A 14,171-nucleotide genomic window follows, 5' to 3' on the forward strand; every position below is an offset into this window, starting at 1 on the left:
TATACCTAACATGTTACCTACCATTGACGAGCTCTGATTCTAATAACAAGAACCTTCCTTGGAGGACTCTCTTTTTTTTCTTGCCTCCAATTTCTAAAAGTTACTAAGAATTTCATATATTTCAAAAATTATTTCCAGAGGTCATCATTTCTTCAGAGTACTTTGTCTTATAATTTTCAGAACAAAAATCCTTTTTCCCTCTATCTTCAGTTGTGCTTTTCAGCTCTGAAACTCAAGCCCTGTTGAACTTCAAGCTGCCGCTAACACTTTAAACAGAAGAGAAGGACAGGGAAGTCAGTGAGAAGGGAGAGTTCAAAGTAGCCCTTTTAGCGAGGACAGCACTGCTAGGAGGAGGAATGATTTACATTAAGGCAAAGATTTCTAGAAAGGCGGTTTTCAAATATACGATCGGCCATGAGTCTATTTAACTTGGACATGGGCGGTATTCCGATCAGTACAAGGAGGGGCAATGAGCTCCCAAGTTTAAAGAACCGGAATTCCTTTGCACGTTGGAATAGCCCAATCCTGGGGTTAGGAAAAAAAGAATCACTTCATGGTGACATCAGTCATCTTCAGGCACGATGAAAATATACACACGCAGAAAGACCGATGGTTGCTCTCCGGCTATTCCAGCTTCCAGATCAGTATTTCTTCACACGGATTTGTGGTATGCTGGCAGCTAATTCTTTGCTGGAGAAAATGGGAGGCAAGGATTCTCAGCCCTCAAAAAAAAGGGGGGGATCGCAATTATAGTAACTCATGAAAGTAGGATTCTTTGGTATTTAACAAAGTGACGGGTCTGAATGACCAGACATTCAGAGTGATTCTCCACCGTGAAGCCCCTGATGCCTAATGAGGGCTGAACTACACCTGAAAGCTCTGCCACATTCATTCCACCCACAGGGTTTCTCTCCGGTGCGAATCCTCTGGTGCTGAGTAAGATGGGCACTCCTGCTGAAGGCTTTCCCACACTCGTGACAATCAAACGGTTTTTCTCCAGTGTGAATCTTCCGATGTTGCGTCAGGGATGAACTCTGGCTGAAGGCTTTCCCACAGCCCTTACAGGCGTACGGTTTCTCTCCGGTGTGGGTTTTTGTGTGTTTTAGGAGCGTTGAGCTCTGGCTGAAAGCTTTGCCGCATTCTCTGCACTTGTAGGGTTTTTCTCCAGTGTGAGTTCTCTGGTGTCGAATAAGGGCGGATCGATCACTGAAGGCTTTCCCGCAGTCCTCACAGGCGTACGGTTTCTCTCCAGTGTGAGTTCTCTGATGTTGATAGAGGTGTGAGCTCCGACTAAAGACCTTGCCACACTCGCTGCATTCATAGGGTTTCTCTCCAGTGTGAATAAACTGATGTTCAATACGGGATGAGTTGTGACTGAAGGCTTTACCGCATTCGTTACATTCATAAGGTTTCTCTCCGTGTTCAGATCTCTGATGCGGAATAAATAGTGCATTCTGAATTAAGGCTCTTTCATGTACCTGCCCACCATGAACGCTCTGATGATGTTTGGCAAGGTGTGAGTTCCAGGTGTAGACTTTCCTATCATCATAAGTCTTCTCTCCGGTATTAGTTTTCTGATGTTCCGTGCGGTGTATACCATGACCAAAGGTCTTCCCATTCTGATTACGTTCCATATTTTTTTCTCTCTTATGAACTATACAGTGTTGAACATAAACTGAATGATCACTGAGTATTTTACTACATACATTACCCTGAAGAGCTTTCTCATTTATGCTCTTTTTCTGATGTCTTATTAATTTTGAATTCTGTTTAAAGCTCTTTCCCTGAGCATCAGATGTATAAGGTCTCTCTTCTTCGGGGTGTCTTGATTGTATAACAAAGTCTGACTTCAGACTAACATGTCTGCCAGATTCGATACATTTGGGGTTACTCTTGGCCATAGAAGTTCTTTTCGTGAAGAGAACTGTTGCTTCTTTCCCAAGTCTATCTTGAGCATCCTCTTTGATCTCTGCCTATCCCCAGGCTTCCTTCAAACTGGAAGGAACATCAGCCCCTGTGCTTTTCTCCATATTTATGCCCTGGTATGATTCTTTTCCAGAAAATACCTCCTTTGGGTTTGACTTTCTGGTCTCCAAATCTGGAGGGGAAAAGTAAAAATGTTCCCTGTACTACAAAAAGGAAATGACTCAAGTAGGAATGAGATAATAAAATTGCACACATACCATTAGTCACAAGTATAAGTCAAGTAGTCAACAGATAATTTATTGAACACCTATTATGGGCTAGGCACTGTGTTATGTGCCAGGATTCAATGATAAACAAAGCAGATGTAGTGCCTTTCTGAGATTTACAGTCTTTGGGGGAAAACAAGTATTAAATATTTTCAAGAATGATGAATGCTGTAAAATATGAGTGAGAGCGATTTCAAATGGAAACGATCGGTACCATACACTGGAATGATAGCTGCCCCTAGCTATTTTTTTTTTTTAAAAGATTTATTTATTTATTTATTTGATAGATCACAAGCAGGCAGAGAGGCAGGCAGAGAGAGAGGAGGAAGCAGGCTCCGTGCTGAGCAGAGAGCCCGATGCGGGGCTCGATCCCAGGACTCCGAGATCATGACCTGAGCCGAAGGCAGCGGCTTAACCCACTGAGCCACCCAGGCGCCCCGCCCCTAGCTTTTGAACCACGAGAATGTTCCCTGGCTTCTGATGCCACCACCACCAGCAGTCCCATGATCCCTGTCTGGAGTTCACTCCTGCTAGGGTCATCCTTCAATGCCTCCCTCTTCCACTCCCACTGGCACAGCTCCCCAGTAACTCTCCTTGATTATGCCTGAGGGTGCTGTTGGGTCAGTAAAATCATTAGCCGTATTTTCCCTTGCTACCCTGAATGTTAGCATTTGCCGGAGACTTCCTTCAGCTTTCCCTTTTTCCCTCTCTCTCTGGGCCTCCCAAAATACACACGTACATGCCCCAAGAAAAGACAAAGAGGGTCAAAGTTCAGGAGGATGCAGAAATTTTAGAAGGATCGGGGCTTGGGCTTACTACTAGTACTAGTTTAGCTTTCTTATGGATAAACTATACATGACATTTTAATTGTTGTAAAGCTGGGACTTTGTAATTAGGGATCTTGTAAGTAGCTTTTCAGCCTGATGAAGGGTAAGACAAACAGCACATGTGTTTTGCAAGCTGGACTATCTTCAACGTAAACTCAGTATGTGGCTTTGAAAACCTTATATAATGTAGGAAAATAAAAGTTAAAAGAAGGCAACGTAAGTTAAGAAGCAGGGAGAGATGGTAGCAGGGGACTAATCCACTACCACGTTAGCCAAAAAGAAGGAACTACCTGTTAAGTCCAATGGACATTCTTCAGGTCCTTATTTGACCTCTCTAGTGTCTATCACTATGTACACCTCCCCTCCTTAAAATGCTCTTTTCTGCGGGCTTCTCTGAAAAGAACCTGACCTGGTTTCCTTCTACTCTGGCCACCCTTTCCTAGTATCCTTTCTGGATTCTCTTTTCTTCATTTATTTTGATAAAATCTGTATAACATATCTCTCTTGCCATCACCCATTATTAAGAATTATTGCTATTTTGGGGCACCTGGGTGGCTCAGTGGGTTAAAGCCTCTGCCTTCGGCTCAGGTCACGATCCCAGGGTCCTGGGATCGAGCCCCGTGTCGGCTCTCTGCTCAGCAGGGAGCCTGCTTCCTTATATCTCTCTCTGCCTGCCTCTCTGCCTACTCGTGATCTCTGTCTGTCAAATAAATAAATAAAATCTTTAAAAAAAAAGAATTATTGCTATTTTATTATTTTGACACCATTTTGCCCCAAGTGGTTTTTTTTTTAAGATTTTATTTATTTATTTGACAGAGAGAGAGATTACAAGTAGGCAGAGAGGCAGTCAGAGAGAGAGAGGAGGAAGCAGGCTCCCCACTGAGCAGAGAGCCCGACGCGGGGCTCAATCCCAGGGCCCTGAGATCATGACCTGAGCCAAAGGCAGAGGCTTTAACCCACTGAGCCACCCAGGTGCCCCACCCACGTGTTTTTTTTTAAGTACACAAGTGATATAGATATATTCAGATATAGACAGACAGCCAGCAGATACTTAAATCTGTACATTCATTGGGTTTCTAAGTTGTCTTGCAACTCTTTTCATGCACTATTTCTCTCTTTTCATATTTTATCCACTCCAGTGTCTTTAATTACCACTTATTTGCTGTACCACCAGGTATCTCTTTCCCTCGCCAAGATCCATTTGACATCTCCTCCATATATTTCTCTACCTTCTAGACACCCCTACTTAATTTTCTCAACTGCAGCAGTACTGACATTTTGTCAGACAAGTCTTTGTGGGAGGGGCTGTCCTGTTCATGGCAGGATACTTGGTACCATCTTTGGCCTTGACCCACCAGATGCCGATAGCATCCTCCCAGTCTTCAGACATGTCCCCTGGGGGTAAAACCGACCCTGTCTGAGAACCACTGGTTTAGATCTGCTACAGACTCTTCAAACAGAAGAAACAGAACTCCCCTTCCATCCCACCACCCCCTAAATTCACCATTTCTCCTATGTTTTCCATCTCAGGGAAATGAACTTCCATCTACCTACACAGCCAAGCCAGAAACCTGTAAATCACCTTTGTCTATTTCTCCTCCACCTCCTACATATGGTCAGCAAATTCTATCAATTTTACAACCTTAAAATTGGATGTGAGATCACATTCCTTAAATTTACATTCAAATTCTTTCATTCTCTTCTCACTTTTTAGGTAGGCAAAACCTAGGTACAACGAAGACAAAGTAAATGAAGGAGAGACTCCAACCTCTAGAGAGGAAAAGGGAATGACCTCATAAAATGCCAGAGTGAGGCACCACCATGATCACTGGATCAAGTGTCAGGGTTATAACTTAAGAAGGAAGTACCCTTCCTTGAATCTGGGAAGAAGCAGAGTTGGGCTAACGAGACTCTGATATGTCCAAATGAAAATGAGACTGTAGAAAATATTGAGACTCAATATTAATATTGATATTGGTATTAATCAATAGTAAATAACCAGTATTAATTAATAATTAATATTAATTAGTATTAAGTAAGTGAGTCTCAATATTTTCTACAGACTTGGAGGATTTGGGGAAGAACCCCTAACTCATATTTCAAAAGATCAGTTGTCTGCCTTACTCTCACTTACATATGCAGCTGCTTCTGGGTACTTCTCTCTCCTGCATCCATCGGTTTTCTGCTTGTTCCAATTGGGAGATGATATCAGGCTTAGAAAATGGAAATCCTACTCAAGGAAAAGAAACAGCATGTGACTGTCAGCTTCTGAGACAAAGGATCACCCCATTTTCAGTCCCGCTCTTGTGTTTTCAAAAGCAGAAAACAAGATAACTAATTATCAAAAGCAATTATATATTTTCTACCAAAGTAGGGGGAGAAACAGTTTAAGGATCTGCTCTGGGTCCTGGAGGAAAATGTTAACCAAAGCCTCCTTCCTTCCTTGCTTTCTTCCTTTCTTTTGGCAGGTGGGGGGAGGAGCAGAGGAAGAGGGACAAGCTCAGTCCCTGCTGAGCACAGGGTCCCATACGGGGCTGGATCCCACGACTCTGAGATCATGACCTGAGCCGAAATCAAGAATCGGATGCTTAACTGACTGAGCCATCCAGACTCCCCACAAAGCCTCCTTTCTGATCATCCCCTAACAGGAGCACAGGAATCTTTAGAAAGCAATGGCATCCCAACATGCCTACCTGCGGTGAGCACCCAACCTTACCCAAGGAGACCAGGTTCCTGTAGTTCTCAAGCATTACATCCCTGTACAAGTCTCTCTGAGCGGGGTCCAGTTCTCTCCATTCTTCCTCGGTGAAGTTCACAGCCACGTCCTTGAAAGACAAGCCCTGAAGCACCTGCACGGGTTCGGAATTAACGGCTGAATAAGGCAGAATTAGGGGAGATCCATGGAATGGAGAGGAAATGGATCCAACAATGTTCATAGTGTCAAAGGCACACAGACTCGTAGGTTAAAGAGCCTTAAATGTTATACCCTTTGACATACTGATCTTATATCTAGAAATCAACTGTAATAAAATGATCGGAGATATGAGTAAAGAGTTATCACCAGATTCCTCATCCATTTATAATTTGCAATAGCAAAATAGTTCTAAATAACCTAAATATTTGCGGAGAGTGGCAGAAGCAGCTAACGGCTCACTAAAGGACACGTCCCCTCCTCCTCTTTCTAGGTGGACAAACATTTCCCGGTCTCCTCTGCAGTTAGATGTGGCCATGTGGCGGAGTTTAAGCCAAGAGAATGCAAGCAGAAGTGAGATGCACCAGTTTCCAGGCCAGACGTGCATACGTTCCTCCATGCTGGTTTCCCCTTGTGCCCGGGTCATGGAGATGACCCCAAAAGTGAGTTTGAGACCCATGTGGTACAGATATTAGAGCTTCAGATAGCTCAAGGCCCTGAATGGCCACCCTATCAACCTGTGACCCAGTCATACGGTTACAAGAACAAGAAATAAACTTCTATTACACTAGGGCTACTACACATTTTGGGTCTATCGGTTTTACCAGTTACAAGTTAGCCAATCCCAATTAATTCAGAAACTCACACCTTCAAGTGGAAGGTATCAAAAGAAACACCTAAAATATACAGGGGCAAAGGCTTGACAGTCAGTCGGCAAGCTTCAAAGAAACAGGTAGTTAAGGCTGGAAAGATGTAGACTCTTTTTTTTTTTTTTTTAAGATTTTGTTTATTTATTTGACAGAGAGAGAGAGATCACAAGTAGGCAGAGCAGCAGGCAGATGGAGAAGGGGAAGCAGGCTCCCTGCTGAGCAGAGAGCCTGATGTGGGACTCTATCCCAGGACCCTGAGATCATGACCTCAGCCGAAGGCAGAGGCTTAACCCACTGAGCAACCCAGGCACCCCTGATGTAGACTCTTAATCTACAACCCGCAAAGTAATTAGTACCTGGGAAGGCAGACCAAAAGTTCACTGGCCCTATAGCTCTGGGGGAATAAGTTGGACAAGAGCCAGAATGCTAGCTTGTGCAGGACGCTTCTGGATATATTTGGCAAAGAAAAAAAGAGTTGAGCCCAGGAAAGAATTTACCAATTTTCAAGCTAAAACAAATAGAATACAGAGTCCAGAAATTTGGGGCTTTGCTGGCTGGAAAAGCAAACTTGTTTCTAGATCTCGTACAATAGGAAGTCTAAAAAAGGCTTTGTACAATAAAGGTCCATTGAAACTTCCCAGCTAAACAAAGTAACTTAGCCCTATAAAAAAGGTCAAGTTAAGGATACGGCGTTACCATCCAAGCCTATTGCTCAGCAAGCCTTAAAGTTATCTTCATTAAGAAAGAGACATAGTGGGGTGCCTGGGTGGCTCAGTGGGTTAAAGCCTCTACTTTTGGCTCAGGTCATGATCCCAGGGTCCTGGGATCAAGCCCCGCATCGGGCTCTCTGCTCAGCAGAGAGCCTGCTTCCTCCTCTCTCTCTGCCTGCCTCTCTGCCTACTTGTGATCTCTGTCAAATAAATAAATAAAATCTTTTAAAAAAAAAAAAGAAAGAAAGAAAGAGACATAGTATGTAACAAACTGAGAAATATACCAAGCTTGAGACTTATAGCCAGGAAAGAATTTTGTGTGATTATTAGTATACGGCGAAGGGATCAGAAGCTTAAGTTTTTATAGGACAATATATCCATGATTTCTTTTTTTTTTTTTTTTTTTTAAGATTTTATTTATCATTTATTTGCCAGAGAGAGAGAGAAAGAGAGAAAGCACAATCAGGGGAGAGCAGGAAGCGGAGGGAGAAGCAGGTTCCCCTCTGGGCATGGAACCCAACTTGGGGCTCGATCCCAGGACCCTGGGATCATGACCTGAGCTGAAGGCAGGCACTCAACAGACAGAGCCACCCAGGTGTCCCATATCCATGATTTCAATGTTCTTTGTACTTCCTTTTTTCCTGTCTCAGAAGAAGTAGTACCTTTCCTCAATATTAAGCCACTTATGTCATTGACTTCCCAAATATTTCTTCTCAAAAATCTACTCATCCAGGGCGCTTAGGTGGCTCAGTCATTAAGTGTCTGACTCTTGACTTCGTCCTGATCTTAGGGTCATGAGATCGAGTTCAGGATCTGCACACAAGCAGAGTCTGCTCAAGATTTTCTCTCCCTCTCCCTCTGCCCATCACCCTGCTCTCTCTCTAAAATAAGTAAATAAGGGGCGCCTGGGTGGCTCAGTGGGTAAGGGTCCTGGGATCGAGCCCCGCATCGGGCTCTCTGCTCAGCTGGGAGCCTGCTTCCACCTCTCTCTCTCTGCCTGCCTCTCTGCCTACCTGTGATCTGTCTGTCAAATAAATAAAATCCTTAAAAAATAAAAAATAAAATAAAATAAAATAAGTAAATAAATACAATCTTAAAAACAAAACAACTTATTCACCCTTCAGGGCCCGCTGTAAATCTCACTGCTTCTATTAGCCCGGGGCTCCTTAAAAAGGCTCAAAGAGGCCGGCTGAATGAATAAAGCCCTCCCTAAACTCTCTCAGCCAAACATGCTTGCTCGATCTCTTCTGAAACCATCCAATGTTCTCCCTGAAGCAGAGGGTCAGTAAACTGGCTGATTGGTGCCACACGGATTTGTGGATGGGTCTTTTCTCCTCACGGCACATGGATACAAAAGGTACCTCACATGCGTTTGCTGATCTAAGCCAAATGCCTCAAGTGGACAAAGGGGAACCTGGCTCTCTCCCCACCCTGCTCTCGGTCCTCTGTCCTCTGTGGCCAACCGATGGGAGAGACTGCCAAGCCCCACCTTCAGTGCTACTTTCACAGTAAGAAACACCCAGTTGCCATGTTGCTGGCGGTCCATCCCACTTTCTTTTTTTTTTAATTTATTTTTTATTTTTTTAAAAGATTTTATTTATTTATTTGACAGACAGAGATCACAAGTAGGCAGAGAGGCAGGCAGAGAGAGAGAAGGAAGCAGACTCCCCGCTGAGCAAAGAACCCGACGTGGGGCTTGATCCCAGGACCCTGGGATCATGGCCCGAGCCAAAGGCAGAGGCTTAACCCACTGAGCCACCCAGGCGCCCCACCATCCCACCTTCTTAATCCCATCTTTGAAAACTGCCCAGGCTAATAGGACTGATGAGCTTCATGGGATGAGAGGGAAAATTTATTTACTTCAGGAATTGAGATGAGGTTTTAGGGATGAGAGGAAAATCCCCAACTCACCTGGGACTTTGCTGCCTGGAGAAGAGCAGCCATATTCTCCTCCTCAAGATACCCCTTTTGGAAAAGGGCAGACTCCCTTGATGCCAGAACTGGAAAGGAAGAATAATAAAGGAACCCAGTTTATTTATTTATTTATTTTATTATTATTTTTAAAGATTTTATTTATTTGACAGAGAGAGATCACAAGTAGGCAGAGAGGGAGAGAGAGAGAGAGAGGGAGGAGGAAGCAGGCTCCCTGCCTAGCAGGGAGCCCGATTCGGGACTCGATCCCAGGACCCTGAGATCATGACCTGAGCTGAAGGCAGAGGCTTAAGCTACTGAGCCACCCAGGCAGCCCCAGGAACCCAGTTTGTTATTGTGTGTCTCTGACCCATTATATTAAAAAGAGCCACTTATGACAAAAAGTGCCTCTGACTTTGGCTGTCATGTGGTTGGAAGGATCCCACAGACACCTGTGTAATGAGGCTTCCAAGATAACCTCAGAGAGTTGACTGTATGTAAACTAAGTCAGGGAAAGGTATGATCATTAACTGGGTTCGGGATAAGCCTGAGCCTGTGCTCTGAGAAAATGGGGATCCCTGTGGTAACACCAAAAACCCATATACTAATAGGGCTGGCACGAAGGTTCCAGACCTCCTGCCTCGACTCCTCTATTTACAAATAGAGAAACTTTCCAACTTCATAGAACAAGGAAAAGGAGCCATGGAGGCAAAGGGCAAAAGGACCTATCCTGGCAGTTTAGGGCACAGGAAGCACCAGCCAACAGATCGTGACTATTCCAGGCCCCCGCTAAGACTGCAGCCATGCTAGGTTCGTGACACCACACGTGGGATCCGCTGAATCGTAGTCTGTCATCTCGTATTCCCCTGCATCCCAAGCACCCAACATACTATGCCTGGTGGCAGGAGCCCCAAAGTGTTGAGAATGACCTCATAATCCCCCTAACTCCTTTGACTCCATGCCCATCGAGCAACCCGCTGCTCACGATCTCCTTTCCCATTCTGATTATTTGCCTACTGGGAGAAAACCAATAATATCAACATTGAGCACTTCTTTGAGCTTATCTTTGGGTGGTGGGGTTATATGTCATTTATTTTATCCTCCATATAATTCTGTCTTCCTAATATTCCACAGTTTATTATTTCTTGAACCCTCACTCTCCCCCACCACCAAAAAGCAATACTTTAAGCCCCCTATGGGGGCCCCTGAGTGGCTCAGTCAGTTAAGTGTCAGACTCTTGATGTAGGCTCAGGTCATGGTCTTGGGGATCGTGGGACTGAGCCCCATATAGGGGTCCCTGCTCAGCGGGGAGTGTGCTGGAGATTCTCTCTCTACCTTTCCCTCTCTCCCTGACCCTCCCCGTGAGCTCATGCACTCTCTCTCTCTCTAATAAATCAATCTTTTTATTTAAAAAACGTCTCTTGTGGATTTGTTTGGGGAAGAAGGAGGAATTTCAAGCCCTTATCATTATAAACAGCACAGAGTTTCATGATTTAAAAAACAAATCTATGCCCCCTACCATGCTTTCTCACTAAAACAATGGCTCTGGAGGCTGCCTGCCTGCTTTTAAATCCTGGCTCTGCATGGCTGTAGGCAAGTTTCTTCTGTGCTTCAGCTTCCCCAAGGGAGAAATGGGAATAACAATGGTACCTACTTCAAAGCATTGCCCATTAATGTATATAAAGGGCCTAAATCGGTACCTGATACAGAATAAGCATTCAGTAAAGGTCATTTATCAGTTAATTCTTATTCTTACTATTTTCTGCATATCACCAGTAGCCAAAATGTTATAGGTTCCTCTATCCTTTATTTTATGAAAGCAAAAGGCATCATCAGTGTATATAGCCATACCCCAAACCCCTACTTCCCCAGAGGATGCCTGTCCATTCCCTGTACTGAACTCTGACAATCAGTGAAGGATGGGATAGAGACGGGAACTTGTAAGGTTCAGGACCTTGGGAAATCAGAGGGGCTGAGGTCAGGATGTCTGGGAAAACCAAACAGACTGAAGCTAGACCATGGAAGCCCCTTCTCATCCGGGCCATCCTTTTGTAACTCCTTTTTTTTTTTTTTTAAGATTTTATTTGACAGAGAGAGAGACAAGTATGCAGAGCAGCTGGCAGAGAAAAGGGTAGGGGGGAGCAGGCTCCCTGCTGAACTGAGAGCCTGATGTGGGGCTTGATCCCAGGACCCTGAGATCACGACTCGAGCCGAAGGCAGAGGCTTAACCCACTGAGCCACCCAGGTGCCCCCCTTTTGTATCTCCTTAAGAGGGAATACTTCTTAAAAGATATTGAAAGAGGGGCACCTGGGTGGCTCAGTGGGTTAAAGCCTCTGTCTTCGGCTCAGGTCATGATCCCAGGGTCCTGGGATCGAGCCCCACATGGGGCTCTTTGCTCTGCAGGGGGCCTGCTTCCTCCTCTCTCTCTCTGCTTGCCTCTCTGCCTACTTATGATCTCTGTCTGTCAAATAAATAAATAAAATCTTAAAAAAATATATATTGAAAGAAGTCAGGAGCAATTCTCAATCCTGCCAGAATTGGGCAGTGGACCCTGCAGATGCAGGCCCTAGCTCTGCACTTGACCTCTCCCATGTACTAGAATGCCAGTTCAAATCATCTGCTTCTCCATGCCCATTTCCCTTTCTCTGTCCAAGGAGTCTGACTTGCCCCCTCTCATCCTTTGGAGAGGCATTAGGTAAAATAGAGTATGGAGAGTGAGATGTCTTACTTTTTAGAGTTTCAAGTGAAACGGGAATAATAGTGAAATTACTACTACTTATGGAGCACTCACCATGTACCAGATGCTCTCCATAAAATCACTTGTCACAAACGAAGAAACTGGTGACTTGCCCAAGGGCTCAGAGTTGCCCATGCACATTTTACAAGGCTGCTGCAAAGAAAAACTAAAATGAGATTATTGTGTGCACACTGCAGGTGTCCAGCTAACCTAGCCACAGAAGCCTCTCACTTGTGTTTCTTACCTCTGTTCCGGAGTTCGTGGTTCTGATCCACCATAACCATAGCCTTTGCACCATTTGGGTAAAGCAACTTCACCCAAACCCTCCATGTCTCTTCCTGGGGATTACCAGCATTCTCCCAGAGACTGTAGTGAGAGATTCTGGACTGAATTCTTCTTTTTCATTGTATTTCTCCCTTCATTCTCTAAGACCCCATTCATAACAGTGATTGGGGAGTCCGACACAGTATATTTTGAGCTAAGACTAAAGAAGTTCAGCAATCATTCAGGCTTCAGGAAGCCCTATTCACAGGGAAGTCTCAGGAAATGTTCTCAGGGAACCTTTCCCCAAGGGCCTGCAGAGACAGACACAAAGGAATATAGATAATCACAAACAGCACAGGTAAAGACATTGTTACGAACATGCCTAAAGTATACACCAGTGCAGGCCGTAGTGGCAAGCGCCCTGCTGGGCGTGAAGGCGCCCGGGTTCTCATTTCTATGTACCAGATGGCTAGGTGACCCCAAACAAGTACGTTTTTCTTCCTGGGTTTCAGTTGCTTTTTATGTACAAATGGGGAGGTGGATACCTACTTTTCATAATGACTACTCCTGATTGAGCCCTTAATTAGTGCTGGCACTGTGTCAACTGTTTAACTGTTTCATACCAAATTTCCACTGCATCCTCAAAATCACCACGTAAGGCATGGACAATAAACTTGACAGATAAGGAACAGCCGAGGCAAAGCTCAGTAACTTGCCTACGGACCCATCCTTGAGCAAGAGCCGCTTTCTCGAGATGCAAAGATCTCTTACGTCCACGCCCTCCCTCGTCAACATAATCTCAGTCTGCACAATGGATCCACCACGCCGCGGGCTGCAAGGGCCCAAGGGCAGACGCGCGTCGGTCTCTGACCTGGACGCCTTGACGACCTCGGGCCCTACTTGCCTCACCTAGCCAAGCGCTTCAGGCTGTGCGGGCCCCCAGCCCGCTTCCGAGTAAAGGGCCTGGACAGGTCTCAGACTTAAACACACGTACACACCACCATCACGTACCCACAAAACTCAGAGCGGAGGGGCAGGGTCAAGGTGGCGGAGACAGGACAGCTCCCCGCTCCAGAAGGGATTACGGGCAGGTCAGCGGGTCCAGGGAGATCCCCAGTGGGACGCGCGGCCAGACCCCCAAGCCTGACAGCCCCCTGCTGGACACACACCCCTGTCCAACGTCTGCTCCTTCCTCGTCGGGACAGCAAGCTGCTCATTATAGAGCGGAGAACAAGAATATACTAGCCGCGAGCGGAGCGGGTCCCGACAAAGGAGCCGGAAGCGGAAGCGCGCGCCGAGGCTCCTGGGAAATGTAGTCCGGCCCTACCCGGCGCCTGCGTTCGGACAAGCCCCCGCCGGACTGAGTTAAAGCCTGGCCCTGACCTCCCAGACTCCAGCTTGTTCTGCCTCACAGGCAACCTCTTGAGTGGCCCTAGAAAGAGAGGTTAATGTTGCAGCCCTGCGAAAGTGGACAGGAAACTTTGGGGGCGTTTACTAAACCATCAAGGACTGTCTAGAGTGTTTGGGGAGGGGAGGGGTGGGGTCTGGAGAGCAGAGCTCTCCTCGGGTGAGCTAGTCCCTCTGGTCACTCTTCTTAGAATAAGCGGAGCTGCAGCCCTGCTTCAGAAAGCCCAACGCGACAGCTCGAGGTTCTGCATCTCCAGGAATCCCGGCGGATGCCCTGTGCTCTCACATTCTGGGGCAGATCTCAGTGGTTCCCACGATCCTGCACCCTTAGCGCAGAGCCCGGGGCCTTCTGATGGCCTTTTGGGTTCTTGTCACCGAAGTGTAGTATTCTGAGACGCTGAGAGGTGACTCTCCCCGGGCGATAAACACATCTACTGCATTACTGTTCTCAGCACGTTGGTGTTCACTTGTCTCAGTCCAAAAGAGTGCCGCGTTGTTCCCATTATTTCCTTTTTGCTAGCCATTTCCACATGCATGACAGTCCTCCAGATCCCTTAGAGA

The 14,171-nt window shown here is 45.8% G+C and overlaps 1 protein-coding gene across 1 annotated transcript; it reads right to left on the reverse strand.

The window, feature by feature from the left end:
- Window positions 1-747: 747 nt before the first annotated feature.
- On the reverse strand, window positions 748-13,393 carry LOC116857323 (zinc finger protein 383-like). The gene is made up of 7 exons (XM_032841307.1): window positions 13,215-13,393; window positions 12,184-12,514; window positions 9,202-9,290; window positions 5,736-5,868; window positions 5,154-5,249; window positions 1,982-2,098; window positions 748-1,654 (listed from the first exon to the last, which is right to left on the reverse strand). The coding sequence occupies exons 2-7, from the start codon at window positions 12,221-12,223 to the stop codon at window positions 816-818; spliced, it is 1,314 nt and encodes a 437-aa protein (XP_032697198.1). The 5' UTR covers window positions 12,224-12,514; window positions 13,215-13,393; the 3' UTR covers window positions 748-815.
- Between the last annotated feature and the right edge of the window lie 778 nt (window positions 13,394-14,171).

The sequence above is a fragment of the Lontra canadensis genome, unplaced genomic scaffold (genome assembly GCF_010015895.1).
Source record: "Lontra canadensis isolate GAN:19392208 unplaced genomic scaffold, GSC_riverotter_1.0 scaffold122, whole genome shotgun sequence".
Lineage (NCBI taxonomy): Eukaryota > Metazoa > Chordata > Mammalia > Carnivora > Mustelidae > Lontra > Lontra canadensis.

What these genes read in the sequence shown, in the direction of transcription:
- LOC116857323 (XM_032841307.1), bottom strand. Translation starts at nt 12,223, where the DNA reads ATGGTTATGGTGGATCAGAACCACGAACTCCGGAACAGAG. An exon ending in TCCAGGCAGCAAAGTCCCAG is followed by an intron (nt 5,869 to 9,201) that starts GTGAGTTGGGGA and finishes GAACCCGTGCAG; the next exon opens with GTGCTTCAGGGCTTGTCTTT. An exon ending in CAGGAACCTGGTCTCCTTGG is followed by an intron (nt 5,250 to 5,735) that starts GTAAGGTTGGGT and finishes TTCCTTGAGTAG; the next exon opens with GATTTCCATTTTCTAAGCCT.